Consider the following 16,331-nt stretch of genomic DNA (forward strand, 5'->3'; position numbering starts at 1 on the left):
AAAACATAACATAAAGCTAGAAATATCTGTTGTTTTTAAAAAGCAGTCTGCCATTTTTCCAAAGGATTTTATTAAAAATGTCTACAATATATTCAGTAAAAATCTACTTAAAGTCAAACAATAATGAACTTCTTTTTTGATCAACTTCTGTTGGATAGAAGGAATCATTAGTTTGCACTAAACTTTCAACAACAGAGACCTCATTTTGAAAACATGTAAGAAATGTTGTGTTTCTATTTACCTGCACAAATACCTTGACTACCATGCACAGTGAATTATTTTGCACATAGGATACCCATTAAGAAATCCAAATTGATAGCAGTATGCACTGTAATATGAATTAGCCACTAGAGTAAAGTATTATGTACAAAACATAACCACATTATTTTTATACATTTTTTGCATACAGAAGCCTGCATGTTTAAAACAATATGGAACCCCAATTATGTAATTTAAGATGCCCAAATGTTGTATTCAGTCCCAAGGTGACATAAGAGTTCAGTGATAAGGCTGGAAACGGAACACAGGGCTGCTGAGTTTCCATCCCATCATCCAGGCACTCAGTCCATAGACCCCCATAATTAGGGACCTACCAAAATTGCAGCAGAAGTGCACGGTACAGCAGCTCCTTCAAATTTGCAGTTTCCCCCATGTGTCTTCTTGCTACTAATTGGTGGAGGGGCCCCACCACTCATCACACTTGCTCATGACTGGCAGGGAGGTGAAACCCATGGCTTTAAATATAGTGCAGTTTTTGCTTCCCACTGGTGATTGGCTGAGGGGTGCTGGTGACCCTGCTGCTTGCTGCTGACTGGCCAGAAGGCAAAAATGGCGCCATAGTTAAACCAGCAGTTTTCACCTCCCCAACAATCAGAGCAAGCAGCAGCCCTCTCCCCACCCCCCCATCAGCAGTGGGGGCTGTGCAGGGGAAACTGCAAGATAAGAGGAGATGCCACACATTGCACTTTGGCCACAATTTCATTAAGTCTCTACTCAAAATGAATAGCCCTGGAATAATTATAGTGAAGAGTCAAAAACTTGTTATTGATTCTCCACTAATCAGAAATGGCTTCTCTGAATTTATATGGTAACTTCAACCACTAAAATAAAAGTACCAAAACTTCTCCATCTATTGCTCACCTCCTGGTTTTGTGCAGGCACCAAGCAAATTCACAACATTGAGATGATGACCAATATGAATGAGGATCTTGAGCTCTGACATAAGTGCCCTGTGTTCACTGTGTGTAGCGCCCTCTGTAAAGACAAGAAGTTATAGGGCTGAACAGCACCAGAGAAATAAAGGATTTTCCCTATGCTAAGTATATGATTTAATATTTTTGAACATTTGGTAAATGTATTTGCAGGTTAACCTAGGCCAGAAATGCTTCAGGGTGCCAATACAAACTGTTCTCATGGGACTGTTGAGACGTACATTCTTCCACACCGGACAGCCAGAGAAATGCATTAGAGAGAGTTGGTTTTGCTTTGTTTTGAAACAACATTCCTCAACCATTGCCAAAGGTAAAACATCTGACAGGACAGACAAATTATCTATACTACTATGGTAGTAGCTCCTTTGTACTATGCAACCTTTTAAAGCAGTCACTAGCCTCCTATCTGGCATAGTAGTCTGAATCCATCAAGCATTCAGTCACCAAAAGCACAGGCATAGCTACTGTGCCACGTGCTTTAATGGAGTTTCAGTGCCCAAGGCACTCGAACACCATTGGTGTGGTATTTGACTGGTCTATGAAAGAGGGGAGATAGGGAAGGGGTTGAGCCAGGACAGCCCACAACACAATCGAGGAAGACAGATTCCGCTTGTCCCACCCCAGCTTCCTGATTCCTAGACAGAAGACTGGCAATTACAAATACACTACATCTTTTCCACAATGGATTTAAATCTTCCTTTGTACCTTTAAGCATTTTGACTGCAACAGTCCTGCAGGTAGCAGTTTTGTCAATTCCAAATGCATTTGCTTCTATGACTTGCCCAAATGCTCCACGTCCAAGAGGTTTACCTAGTAAAGGAAGGTGTGCAGATTTGGACTTACTGTCAAAGTAATGGATAAAAAAATCCAGGCTAATTTTAACTAATTTAGTCAATGTGAATATGAATGGACCTTGCATGTGCATGGAGGCTGGGGGGAGGATGCACAACAGTGATTATCAAACTAGCTGTTTTTGCACAGTTGAGTCAGATGAGGCCACAATCCTGGCATCTCTTGGCCCACAGAAGTGAACTAATTTACTCCAGTGTGTTCTCGCAACTGTATGCATGTTACCCAGAATCCCACCAGGGTACCACCTGCAATGTTTCCTTTCTTCAGCCCCTATATACAATATATGCTGTGCATTAAAGCCCCAGTGATGTCATTTTAGTGCAGTGGAAACATACCTAGCTTTAATCGGTCTCTAGGAAATTCCCATTTGCTGGCATCATAGGGCAAGCGTTCACAGTGTTCATCTAAAGGGACTTCATCGGGATCCATAATGATTGACAAGTAGCCAGTCTTCAGTTCGCCTTCATTAGCCTAGAAAACATAGTTTTATGTGACTGGAATTGATAATATTTCCTGGCTAGAACAGTGCTGTTTACAAAATTATCACTTCTCAGTTTTTTCAAGTTTCAGAGAAACGTAAACTTGTATTTCCCCCCCCCATGCAATCAAAAACATAAACATGGATTCTCATTAATTAAATACCCTTTTAATAATCAAAACAGTTTAAGCATTTTTTCCTCCAAGTGCCTGTTCAATTAAGCCAAAAATTCTGCACCCTCAGTTCCAGGCAACACTGTTATGCCACTGAGAGAAAAATATGTGACTGTTGATATAAGAACAATGGAAAGAAACAACACAAATGAACTCTAGTCAACTTTCATTTGTCATGCAAGACCAGTGCCAATAGGACAGTCAGAGAATGATTTTGTTACCCGCTTAACAGTCCGGAGGATGATTACAAGAAGCAACCAGAAAAACATGGCAATCACTGCAGTGCCAACCAGGATAATGAGCTCCAGATTTGTTTTCTCTTCAGCGCCTGGGAAGAAATAAATGAAGATTTCATTGATAGCTGACAGCTTATTGGTTTAGGTCATTAGCCAAAGCACTAAATAGAGTTCTTTGTTCTGAAGATTCATTTTAAAAGCACAACATGTAACAAGCCAATTACGACAAGACAAAACCCCTGTCTAGCACGTTGGAGTGCTGGACCAAGATCTATGCTGATTAACACACCATGCAATGCCACTAAAGTTAGTAAGAAATGGCATTGTCCATGCAAAAACTTAGCAAAGACTTGGTCCACTGTTTTCTCATAAGCTTTATGAATCCAACAAATTGGTGTAAAATGTTAGTTACAGCTATGCAACTTCACTGATATCAAGTTTGTTTCTAAGAAACACAGTTATGCAACAGTGTATAACCAAGAGCAGAATTTCAAGGCAGCAATACCAGTTTAAAAGTAACTGGTATTCTAAATATCCCAAAATGAACATTTTTAAAACACAAAGACAATTACCTTTCTACAAAGAAGATTCAAAGAAAATGCATCATGCCAAAATTGAAAAAGTTGTAAAGATGTCCTTTCCTATCATGAAATGACTCTACATGTCTTTACTGACTAAAATTGGAACGTTAGGATGTAGTTCCTGCAATACTAGCTGAGAGAGCATGTCAAATAGGAAGGATGTATTTGAGGGATCCTTATTCCAGGATAAAAGGAATAAACACAGTACCACTTGCACATCTGATAACGCAATCCTCATTTCTTAAAGTGCGTTCCTGTGCAATTTAGCCCTTACAGCATAGCTTCTCCCACACAATAGCACACTGTTTTTTTCCACTGTACAGCCCATGATGGGCAGCAACATAAATTCCTTAGCATGAAACAATGCATCATAAACATGCTTCCATGTTTCACAAAGCTATCAGATCATACTCCAAAGAGTTATTTTTATTACATGAGCTGAAATCAGGCATTTACACTAAGTTTATTTATACATCATTTCTGTCCAACAAAAATATGCTACCCAGCACCTTTAATATTACAACAGGAATTATGAGAACAACAAAATATCATTAGCTCAAGTCTAATATGACTTATCACCTTGAATTAGGAGACAAGTGTTCTTGAAGTATTTAGTAGATTTCTATAAATAGTCAAGGAGCTTCTGACCAATTTTTTTCCCCAATGGAAAGGTCAAATGGATTCTAATTTGTCTAAAATTTAGCATGATCATGTATCGGCATTTGGTTCAGCTTTTGCATTCAGAAAAAGCAGCGCTGGATTTGAATAATCAAAGAACCAGTCTTGCAAACTTTAGTAACTGGGGCACAGTGTCTACCACAAGAAGTAGTTCTAATCCACTAAACCCAGCAGAAAGCTCTTAGTTCAGCAAAGACCTTACAGTCACTTTCATCAGTAAGGCAATCAGCAAAGCACATAAACATATACTAATGTATAAGTATATGTTTAACACCTACTGCCTTCATTAGGACTCAGGTATGTGGATAAAGGTAATCATATGCTGAAGGACTTGGTACATTTGTTGCCTAAAGACTAGAATTCGAAATGGGTGAAAAACGTGGTGGCACTCTCAAAGTTTCCAGGTGGCAGAAGGAGCAGCAGCAGCCATGGGAGTCAGGGAGAAGTTGCCTGGCCTCATGCCAGTGGTGGTATTTGGATGCCAAAGAGCTTACATGTACTTTTAAACACTACAGATTGAACATTTACTGATAGAGCTTGGGGCTAGGGACAGACATTCAAAAAACCTGAGCCTGAATTGATTTAATCTTGCAGGTTAGTTTAACCTGATTAGGCTGAATCAGTTTGTAACTGTACAGACATCCCAGAAATGCAGGCACATTTCTGTTCCCCCTGCCTTCTGACCAGCCCAACAGGGAACTGATAACAGTGTTTATCACCCTTAACTCTGTGTTTATCACCCCATCAAGAAAACAGAGGGACATTACCAGCTGCCTGTTGATTTTGCCTTTTTCCTGTCTGCCACAGCAGGGACAGTAGCCAGCATGTGGTCTACTAGCTAATGCTAAGACATGTCTGTGTAAGGCAGAGGGGACAGGGCAATCCCTATTCAGCACGGAGTGGGGAGAGGAGCAGGGAGCAGGAGGAAGCCAGGCAGATGCCTGCAGTCTCTGCTGATCTCCAGCCAGGGAGCAAAGGCCAGCTCTGCTGTGGAGCAGGGAGCCCAGGCCAGAGAATGTGCTGGGATGCTGGGGGAGTCCAGTTTGTCTTAAACCAGCAAGGGGTCTGAGACAGACATTGCATAAACTGGTTTGACCCAAATCAGTTAAATCTGGTTAAATGTAGTGCCAGACTTATCTCAAACCGGTTTCAACTATTTTCAAACTGGTTTACATACACTGAACATCTGTTCTGTTACAGATTTAAACCAGTTGCGGATCACTTAAACCAGTTTGTGTATAATGTCTGTCCCTAGCCTAAGTGTCTCCCAGTCTCTCTCCTTTCCTTCCGACACCTTTCACCTACACAGGACTGATGGGGCAAAGGAAAGTGCTTCCCCCAAAACACCATCATTTTTGTCACCAAGATGGGATAACACTCACAGCAGATTGTACTTGAAACTCCTTAAGCTTTCTTTAATGCCTCAACAATAGTGATATAATTTAAATGTCAATAATATTAAACAGTATCACTGAACACAGAGTGGAGATACAAATGAGGTATGTCACAGGCACGGATTCAGGCATATAATCACTGCATTTGTGGATAATCAAGCTATATTATCAAGGGTCCATCTGAAACCATAAAGGCTAGAGACTTCTTTAGCATATTTTAATAAAAATCTGTGATTTTATATAAAGCAAAACATCACCCTCAAGAACTGATATTACTAGACTGCCAGGCTGGTATGACCTCCATCTAATCTGAGCCTAATTCCCTTAAATCTTTATTCATATATGAATGTCATTCTTTTTTGCATCATTTTGCATGTTCAGCAAGGCAGTAGTAGTATATTTAGCGAACCTCGATCTGGATATTATGCATAGGGTTCTTTTTCTTTTATCAGTTATAATTTCATGCACAAATAGTTAACAGAAGCAAACCTATACTGACCTTCTACTGCAAAATAAGTTACTGCCGTCTTGCATCCAAGGACATTGCAGGCAAGGCAGGTGTAGAGACCTCCATCTTCTTTCCTTACTCGACGGATGGTTAGAGTTTTGTTCCCATCTTTTAAAACAATACCTGAAAAAAAATTAATGGTTCTTACTTCTGCTTTATGCCTCGGATTCAGCCCATTGCTAAGAAATCAATAGTTATCCCTGTTCTATACCTTCGCATAAATAAGTATACACGCATTTTGTTATTTACTCAGCTCTAATTGAGTCCAGTGGCTAGTCAAAAAATTAATTAATTAATTAATTAATTAATAAAATTAATTAATTAAATAAAAAGGACAAAAATGGCTATACTTGTCGTTAAAAATAAAATGTTGGCAGACCAAAATTTTAACAGAAATTTTGCTTTAAGTTCAAGCAATTATTTAATTATTTTAAAAATATTTTAGAATCAGAAAAACTTTTAAAATTAACTTATTTTTAAAAATTAGAAATAAATCATTCTAGTAAAAAAAAATGTTTAAATTTTTCATGTGGTTTTTTTCCTCCAAACAAACAATTTGGCCAAAATCAAAATTCATTTGCAAAACATTTCAATACAGCTTTACCAGCAATTTTCACTAAAAAAAAGCTTCAGTTGAAAACTTTTACCCCACTCCGAATAAAATGTTTTGTTAGAGACACATTTGGCATCTAATTTGCACTTGAACACTACTGAAAGTTTTGTGAAAAAAATACACAAGAGATTAACAAGGAAGTGTTTCCTCACCAGAGTCTCCAACAAGGGAATCATTGTTTTTGAACCAAGTGATGTTCGGAGGAGGAATTCCATTCGCCGTGCAGGAGACTTCTATGGTTTCACCAATATTTGTTGTTTGATTCTCAAGATTCCCTACCAACGTGGGTGCCATAGGCTCTGATTGCATGAAAATAAAATACAAACACAGATTTAAGAATACTTTTCTTGTATCACCAGGGAAGTCCCCTGTTTTAGATGTGATGATGCAAAGAGTCCCAGGTAGCTGAGGAGGAAGGAATTGGCTAAAGCTGCCTCCTCTCTTGTTTCCATTTCCACTCCCACTACAAGAGGTGTGATAATGCTGGATCAGGACAGCCCATGAAAAAGGGCCTAAACACAAACATATATATAAGTACTTTCTTCAGTTGAGATCAATATCAGCCAGAATTGCAAGGCCCCAAAGCAAGGTTTTTGTTTTTGGATCAAGTCGGTCAATTAGCACTCTGCACCTAAAACCAAGCAACCACTTGTATTTTAGGGGGTCTAATCCTGGCCTATTTTTATTACAATTTGTTGCTACAGTTTCAAACCAAAGTTCAGTCAAACAAAGCATCCTCATTATCATCACCACCAGCATAAGCATATATAGATGAAGGCAGTAAGGTTGGGCAAGCAGGGCACCAGAGATTCAAGATTGCTGGCCACTGTTACTGGTGTGACCCCCAGTCCAGCCATCTTCACTGCCCGGAGCATAAAAGCTCTGTTACAGCTCTGTATGTAGGTGCTTTGCAGTGAAAAAACGCAAAGCTTTCAAGACGTTATTTTGTACAGCTATGTCTCTACATTAAACCTCATATTTGAATTGTGTGCATGACAATTACATTTTTCCCCCACAAGCCCTGTACACTAACCTTTAACTGAGTACAGTTTTAGATCAGTCAAACGTTAGACCCTCAGGCTCCCACAGGTTTATACTACCATGCATTTTTAATAATGTACTGTGGTTTTCATAAACGGGTTCATACCTTGAACAGTAAGGTGCTTGACAAGACAGTGCCGTGTTTTGGTCTTTTTGTCCTGGGCTATGCAAACATAATCCCCTCTATCTTGAAGAGAAATGTTACGGAAGATGAGCTCTATGGTCACATTTTCACCATTGCTATTTGAAACCGTGGTATTCAGCTTCAGGAGAGCATCCAGGTTCTTGCACACTGGCATTGGTAAGCCTCCAGCAGGAGTTCGTGAGGTATGAGTGCGGAGTTTGTACCAGGTTAAATTTTCAAAAGTGAATTTGTCTGCAGTGCACTGCAAGGACATATTATCCCTCTCTGTGAGCTGGTGTCTAGGTTGAAAATTAAGTTCAAGACCTCCTGCAAATTAAACATTTCTTATTAAAAATGCACCTGTTCTGTCAAGGAAGTCCTTTTCATTTAATATTAAACTGAAAGAGTCATTTTGAAAACTTTCATTCACTAATTTACTGGCTATGATTCTACAGAGCCTTCCACCCTCTTCACACAGATAAGAATGACTCAAAGGCACTGGAGAATCAGTCGCATTATTCACTTCCCCCCCGCCACCATATCATGAGCAATATTCCTATTGAATAACCAAGAAAGGCCTATGTAGAATCCCTATGCAGCCTTTTATCAACTGTATCATATGGATGTGTGTTTATTCATATTTAATTATCTGGCTTTTTATGGCTCAATTAAAAAAACCTCACATTTAAATGCTTCTAAATCCATATGTAGGCATATAGAAGTTAGTTGATTTTCAAAGGTCCTGAAAAGCTAGAAGTCACCCAGTTTCAAAAATCTAGGCATTTTGTCATATAGTATTTTATTCTGACACATACGTGCAGGGACTTGCACATGCACAGTACTTAGATCATTTCTAAATTCATAGCAATATATTTTTTCTCTTTTTTCATATACCTATAATTGTCTGATTGGCAAAAACCAGTTGTACGCATACAGCTCAATTCCAATTTATTTGACACTAGTTTCATGCCCTTCTAACACCATTGGATTTATCCAGTCACACACCACTACTACTTTAACTATTCACAAACTAAATGTTGATTATTTAAAAGCTAAGTTTAATATTCAGTGGGAAATACATTGAAGTGGATCAGGCTATAATGTGGTGAACCTACTGTCAATAGTGAAGCAGAGAGTGTTAATTAACTATTTATGCAATCCACAAGTTATACTTACTGCTAACATGAAAGGAGATTACCCTTTCACCCACTCCAGCTTTGTTAGTAGCCATGCACCTGTACAAAGCTGACACATTTGCTGCTTGAATCACAAGGGTGCTTACAGTCTGCAAGAAAATAACCGAGATATTTCATACAATATCAGTGCCAAAGTACATAAGGGAGATAGACCTGAAAACTTTTGGGTGCATTTCTAGATAGCTATCCTACCTGCATGAAAATTTTCACATAATACAAATTAATGATGTTCTTGGTACCCAGTTCATATTGGGGTTTATGAAACATAGTATTGATGGCTACATTTTCACAAAACAAAAGAAACCAAAAGAAAGAATCAGATTTTTTTTTCTACAAGTTTCTCATTAATCCCTTTAGTTCTGGCCATCACACTCACTGCCACAGGTAGAGGGTCCATTCTAAAATGTAGATTTCTGTTTATGTATTTGAGAGCACATCTATGTGAAATGCTAGAAGCACAGTAGACTAATTCTACTGCACATTAGCATGTCATGGCAACAGCCATGCTAATATGCAGTAGAATTAGTCTATTGTGCATTAGCATCACCTAAAAGATGCGTGCTGGCGCTACTGTGCAGTAGCACCCATAACAATGCATTAAGTTAGTACCTGTTATTACAGCTACTAAGCTTAATGCGCTGTAATTATGGCACATGTAGACATGTCCTGAAAACGGCATTATACTAACATTAGCAGCATGTAACAACTCTACTTCTGCTTTTTAGACCTTTCCCTATTATGGTTCAATACAAATACATAAAACTCAGTATAAAACTCTCAGAAGCTGTCTATTCCTAATGAGCATGGATGTATATCAACTCACCTTCATTTTCCCAGCAATAGCAACAAACTGGTTTTTAACAATTTCAATCCGATTTCCATCCTTTCTGTCCAAAATGTCCTTCCATTTTTTACATGCATAAGGATTATTTCCCAAACCTGCTTGACTGACAGACAGACAGATGGACACAAGTATGGATAAAGAAATTCTCAGTGCTTCAAGGACCATTTTTGTTCAGTTTATATATTAAATACATAAACAATTAAATTAAATTAAAAAAAAATCAAGAGACAAAAGAAGAGGCATTGTATATAACATAGGAGATAAAAGTTTGTTCCTGAAAACTTTTCTATTTAATTGCAACCTACAACCTTTCCAAGCCCTTTGGTGCTTTATAAAAATAGAAATTCCCAGGCCTAGAGGTGAATTTCCTAATTAATCTACTCAGGTCAGCCCAATCAAGATATTTTGAGGGAAGGAACTATTCTGGGAACAGGCCTCCTTTCACAAATTGACAATTCAAGTTAATTTAGTTTCAAAGGAAGACAGAGAGACACAAAAAAAATCACTGGCTCCTTAAAAGAATTTCTTCAAGACAGTTGCCCTTGTGTAGGAAATAACCAGGCACCAAAGGAAGAAGCTAGTGGAAGTTTTTTTAAAAACAACAACAGGAAAGCGGAATGCCTTTTATTTTTTTATTTTTTTTAAGGAAGTCTGGCCTTGTGCTAGGCCCAGATAAGGGAAGCTGCATGGATCTTGGTCAGGCGCTCTCTCTATCATTCCCTGACATCAATCAGTGTGCACTTCCTCTCAACTACACTTTCACACAGATAAGAGGCAGCATCACACACAGCAGCTGACCAGTGTAAGAAAAGACACAAAGAACTGTAATTAGCATATACAGCAATTTTCCTGTTTTGGTGTCATGTTTGGGACTCGCTGCTACCCAGCAAAGTTTGACGGAAGGGCACCCGATGCTTCTGTTTGGAATCCAGCAACAAGCCAAGATGCTAGCCAAAAAGGCATCAAATACTATAAACAACTGATAGGTTCTCTCAGTGTGTGATCCTGGCCAGAAAATACCCACTACAGCATCCTGCCAGCCTGAGTTTGGTGATCTTGGTATATCATGTAACACCACTTGTTTGATCAGATGTATGATTAATTTTAACTGTTTTGCAGCCTGGGGGAAATTTAAGACTACCTACCCTGCTATAATCAGTGGGAGCATTGGCACAGATGGAAGTAAAAAAGAGACATATTTGGCTATATTTTCTGGAAGCAACTGTTATTCTGAGAAACTGGCAGTGCTCCACAAGGGAAGATAAAGCCACTAGACAGGTACTGTGCATTAGGAACCGCCTCGCACAGGGGAATCACTAGGTTAATTTGGATTCATGACCCCTTTGCATTGCAGAAATGCCACCCAGGATTTCTGTTTCCTGGGTGTCTGATTTTGAATGTTTTTATAGTTTTGTAAAGAGCTGAGCTGTTAAGACAATAGACCAAAAGGCATTTTATAAACCTGTGAGGAGTTACAGAGCTGACACTAAGAAGTTCAATTGGCAAGGTATGTGGTACTTACTGAGGGCTGAAAGTGCATTCTTCCTCTAACTGCCAATACCACCGAATACTGACCGGAGTTGGAATGGCATAGACTGTGCAAGTGAGCACTTGAGTACTGCCGTACTTGTAGGAATCAACAGGTGCCAGCAAAGCATTCTCCCCGATCTGAGGCGGAACTGAAGGACAAAATCTGCATATTATTGACCATGAAGAAAGAGAGAAATTCTCTGCCTTCTGTCACCTCTTCTTACTGAGGAAGAATACAGTTTGTTGTGAGAGGTATACTGTATCTGTCACGCAGACTCGCTCACTTGAACTCTTGTATTTCTTTTAAGATTTCAACCTGCATGCTGCTGGATTTCTCCTGCAAGATGCTGATTATTCTTGTTCCCCACTGACTTCATTGGGAAGCAAAAGTATCAAAGAAGAGGTATTCTGCCTTCAGGGGAAATTAGAAAGTCTCTGCAAGGTACAGCACCAGGGTTTTGGGGACACACTGATTAGCTCTGGCAATGCGTAAGGGGTACAAGCTGGTGCACGTGCACTCCAAGATTGGCGGTGCACACCCTGAGAGAATCACTGTCAACATGGGTCACCAGCACAAGCTCCCTGCTCACTGCCAACATGCCCTGACCTGTGGGCGATCACGGTACCACTCCCCCAGCCTTTCCCACTATGCTGTAACCACTATCCTGCTGTATTTAGCCACACTGCCATTTTGAAGCCCTACTATTTTTTAAGCTCTCAGACTAACCAGGTTTCCTGAGGAGCAAAATGGAAGAGGGGCTTTGGGAGTGGAGCAAAACAGAACTGACAGCCTGAGGGGGGCAGGAAGGATGGGTGAGGCAGACCAGGATGGCGGGGAAGAAGTCATGATGCAAAGTGGGAGACAGCACAGGGGACAGGAAAAGAATAAGACGCAGGCCAAAAAATAATATACAAAAAAACTAAAAGAAATCCTTTCATGTAATAAGGAGAACCTGAATATGCCTTAGTTGCAGACTACAGAAAGAATATATAGTTTGTATTCCCCATCACTTAGGGTTTTTCAATTACTTCCCTTGGCTGCTGCTGCTTTTTTATACTAATTTTAAATCTTTATAATTCAGAAATGAAAGGCAGTTCAGGGCTGTAGAGATGTGGTTTATGCTAGCTATAGTTACCTGTGAATTTTAATTCAGAAAGGTTTAACATACAATATACCCTTATAAAAGAAAGAGTAAAAAGACCACAGCCATATGCAACTTACCATTCACAGCCAAATGAAACGTGTGTTTCATTTGCTCCTTGTTAATGGGATTTGTGAGTACTACAGTATAATTCCCAACATCCTTTTCACTTGCCTCAGTAATTGTTAATGTATAACCAACTTTAATCGTATGATTTGTGCTGATGGCTTTTCCATTTTTATACCTAAAGGAGAATATGTGGTATTTGAATGCTTTAGAGATTCTCCTGGACATGCACATAAAAGCAAGATTCGTTTTTAAAAAGGTATCACACCTTTAGACTCTTACCATTTTACTTCTGGTGGGGGATATCCTGTAAACTTCACAGGAATTCTGACTTGCTCACCAAATTTTGTCTCCACCATAGACTCCATTTTATCCAGATTGATGAAAGGTTTTTCTGAAATAAATTAATCGATAGTCATGAAACAAAACATGCTCGCGCATCCTCCAGCCTGAAGCTGCCCATTCCCCATCTCAAATGTTCTATGACCATATGGAATGCACTCCTAGCTACGCAGATCTTTGCAACTTTCCCAACCCATGTCTTCTCTGTTGCCCTTCCACAGCAGTCAGTGGCTCCTTGGCACTGGAAATAGTTGACTGCAAGACGAGATTCAGCTCTCAGAGATGCGCAGCAAATCTCTGTTCCGGTGCTTAAGTCTAACTACTACTGATTGGTAGCAAAATAAGCAACACAAACAAAGTTGAAAGTTGATACGTGTATGTAAAGTTATATAATATCTCATTTAAAACCTCTCCAGTGTTCCCATTTATGTAATCATACAAAAAGGTTGTAATTGATCTATTCCAGGGAACAACAGTATTCCAAACTTTATGTGATCAAGTTGAACAGTAGAGAAATGGTTGAAATGATCTATTTGAATACTGCAATGAAAACAACTTTGAAAGGATTTACACTATTTTTTTTGCCACACAGAAGAAGAAAAATTGTATTCAGAACAACAGTGTAACTGGCTATGTAGCAAAAAATCGCATATAGATAAATTTAACATCTTATACAAATCTCTAGCATTAAAGGGGTCCATTACCTGTCTTTGCAGAGGAACAGACTCAATTGCCTCAAAGAGCTTTTCCATCTCTAATCACTTTCGTCAGATAAATGAATCTGAATGTACCAAGTCAACAGGCTGAAATCTGTTTCACTTATGGCTTCAACTCAGCCTCCATGAGACTCAAAACTCTATGTCTATCCCAATGTTTCTGCACTCATTAACATCTTACTCAGTAAAACTCTTGATTCAAAGGGGTGGGGAAGCTTTTAAAGCCACTGGAGTTTTAGCCAAGTGAGGATAGAGAAAGGATCAGAGATTTTGGCCCAACAATAACTAAGGACTTGGCCAAAGTAATTTCTTCCAAGTCATTTCCTCATAATCAAAACTGAATCTGATTTCCAGAACGTAGAAGCCAAAGGCTGCATGTTGTCACCTCACTTATACTCAGCAATATCTTCCTCTGCAGAGTGTCCCACTGGAAGCAGCATCTTGAATTCTATTTAGTGTAAGAGAGTGGCAAAATCTGACCTTCTCTACACAATTTCAATATTACAGGACTATTTAGGGAGAGATTTAATTTGCTGATCATCTACTTGAGTTTATTTAATTATCAGTTTTTCAAGGTTACTTTACAGTTTTCAGTGATAATCACACATGAGAATCTAAAAGTTTAATCATTAAACAGAAAAAAATCTGGTGGTATAAAAATACTACTACTGAAAAAATAAACTAGAAGCCATTGAAAAACTGCAGCAGCAACCTGAGAACAGATAGTTCACATTACACATATTTAGGTTTCTTTACAGTAAAGCTATTGACTTTACAACCTGTTCATTTTCCATCCCAGTAATCCCTACCCAAAATTTTTTTGTGGAATTAAGCCTGAAAATTTCATACCATGGACAATGACATAAGTTCCATTTTTCTTTGTCATACGGCCACTGGATGCCAGGCAAGTGTACTGGCCTCGATCACTTAAGGTCACGTGCTCGATTGTAAGAGTGCTTACAAACTTCTTCAGTTCATTCCCTGCTGGTGTTTTTAAATCCCTGATTGTGACATGTTTACCCTATAACAGATAAAAGTTACTGAAATGCAGTTCATTCCAACTCTTCCTCTCATTCATGCAACAAGCCGATTCCTCACTTTCATGCTAATATTTACAGCAGTAACAACATTCTAGATGGTCAACTTAAAATGTCATTGTCATGCAAGTATTTCTGAAAGCTAAAACAAGAAGGGAAGCATCCCTCTTAATTATTCCAGATTAATAAATAGGTTGCCTCTAAAAAAGGGAGCAACCTTTTTTAAAAAATTGTTTTACCTGGCCAGAAGGACAGTCCCATTTGAAGTCAATTCCCACATTCAATTCTGTCCTTACAGTACAGTTTAGAACTAGTTTCTGCCCTGCTGCCAGCTCTACTTGACGATGAGGGTTCATAGTCAGGTCATAAATTTTGTATCCTGCAGGAAGCAAATGAAACAAAATATGAAAAAAAAAGGATGTTAAAGGACATAAGGAAGATACCTCTCCAATAACATGCTTCCTCTTAGGAATTCCAGCCACAGGGCAGAAATCTTAAAACCCTGAGTTCAGTGTGGAGATGGACATATAGCCAAATGAAAGGAGTGGCGACCATGTAGGCTCAGTTTGCCAGGATGGCCCTAAATTGTACAGACACACAAGGTAGATCTATTGTCATATGCAAAGCCTGAATTTAACACATGCAGGCTAAGTGGACTCCTAGATCATTATTAACCAAAAAGCTACTTAATGGTCTCACCCTGTCAGTTAAAAGCAGCAAAAGATGACAGTCTCTCTGAGCTGGAATAAGCAAGAGAAAGAAAGAAGCCAACAGATTTCCACACCCCACCCCTCCAAGGTGTTTGGATCTGAGCACCTTCAGTCACTCAGTTTCTTAGAAACCAGGTTTTTATTTTCAGTGCCACGCTCCCTTGATTTCCACAGCCCCCTAATTGCAAGTAAAGACCCATTTTCTCAAATTGCTGGTGATATTATGAAAGCGTATTCTCAAGTTCCCTTCAGTTCTGATTTGGTTTCCAATAAGTCCACATGCATTTAAGAGTGAGAGGATGTGTTTACAAAAAACAAATCCCTACATGCTTGAAAAAAGTAGAATCAGTATAGAGTTGGTAAGCATTGATGGACCTAAGCATAGATGGCTGTGGCACACTTTCCCTTTAAATACAGCACCTTTGGGAAGTGAAAGGAGTCATATACGTTAAACCACACATTTTGTATTACCTGTTACTATTCCTAATCTACAATCCAAACAAATTTAATGGATCAATGTGTCACATAAAGTAATATAACACTGGATAAAACAATGGCCATGCAGAATAATCTTCAGCTTACCTACAACCACAACTATGTACATCACAGACTGATAGCTTTCATCATCTATTTTAGCTTCACAGAAGACCATGCCTGCATAGCTGATCAGGTTACTGGGAATAGTGAAGCCTTTTTTATTATCCCATGAAATCAATTTACCATCAGGAACGAATATCTTTTCTGGATACCTCTGTTAAAAATATCATTAAAACATCCAGTCAAAACCCAAAATTAAACAAATCCAAAATGTCACATCTAAGTTTGTTACAATATTGTGGGCCCAGGCTTAACAACCTGG

At 39.0% G+C, this 16,331-nt stretch overlaps 1 protein-coding gene across 1 annotated transcript in view; it reads right to left on the minus strand.

The window, feature by feature from the left end:
* KDR (kinase insert domain receptor) overlaps positions 1-16,331 on the minus strand; it is a 38,034-nt gene that overhangs the window by 16,929 nt on the left and 4,774 nt on the right. The window contains exons 5-19 of the mRNA XM_019553265.1: positions 16,055-16,223; positions 15,002-15,141; positions 14,575-14,746; positions 12,950-13,061; positions 12,682-12,845; positions 11,452-11,608; positions 9,909-10,032; positions 9,066-9,174; positions 7,872-8,216; positions 6,877-7,023; positions 6,103-6,234; positions 2,936-3,042; positions 2,399-2,534; positions 1,917-2,021; positions 1,141-1,254 (exon numbers count right to left, since the gene is read on the minus strand). Of these exons, the coding sequence (XP_019408810.1) occupies positions 1,141-1,254; positions 1,917-2,021; positions 2,399-2,534; positions 2,936-3,042; positions 6,103-6,234; positions 6,877-7,023; positions 7,872-8,216; positions 9,066-9,174; positions 9,909-10,032; positions 11,452-11,608; positions 12,682-12,845; positions 12,950-13,061; positions 14,575-14,746; positions 15,002-15,141; positions 16,055-16,223 (2,233 nt within the window). The remainder of the gene's footprint in view (positions 1-1,140; positions 1,255-1,916; positions 2,022-2,398; positions 2,535-2,935; positions 3,043-6,102; positions 6,235-6,876; positions 7,024-7,871; positions 8,217-9,065; positions 9,175-9,908; positions 10,033-11,451; positions 11,609-12,681; positions 12,846-12,949; positions 13,062-14,574; positions 14,747-15,001; positions 15,142-16,054; positions 16,224-16,331) is intronic.

Source organism: Crocodylus porosus, unplaced genomic scaffold (genome assembly GCF_001723895.1).
Source record: "Crocodylus porosus isolate Cpor-Errol unplaced genomic scaffold, CroPor_comp1, whole genome shotgun sequence".
In the NCBI taxonomy this organism is placed as follows: Eukaryota; Metazoa; Chordata; order Crocodylia; family Crocodylidae; genus Crocodylus; species Crocodylus porosus.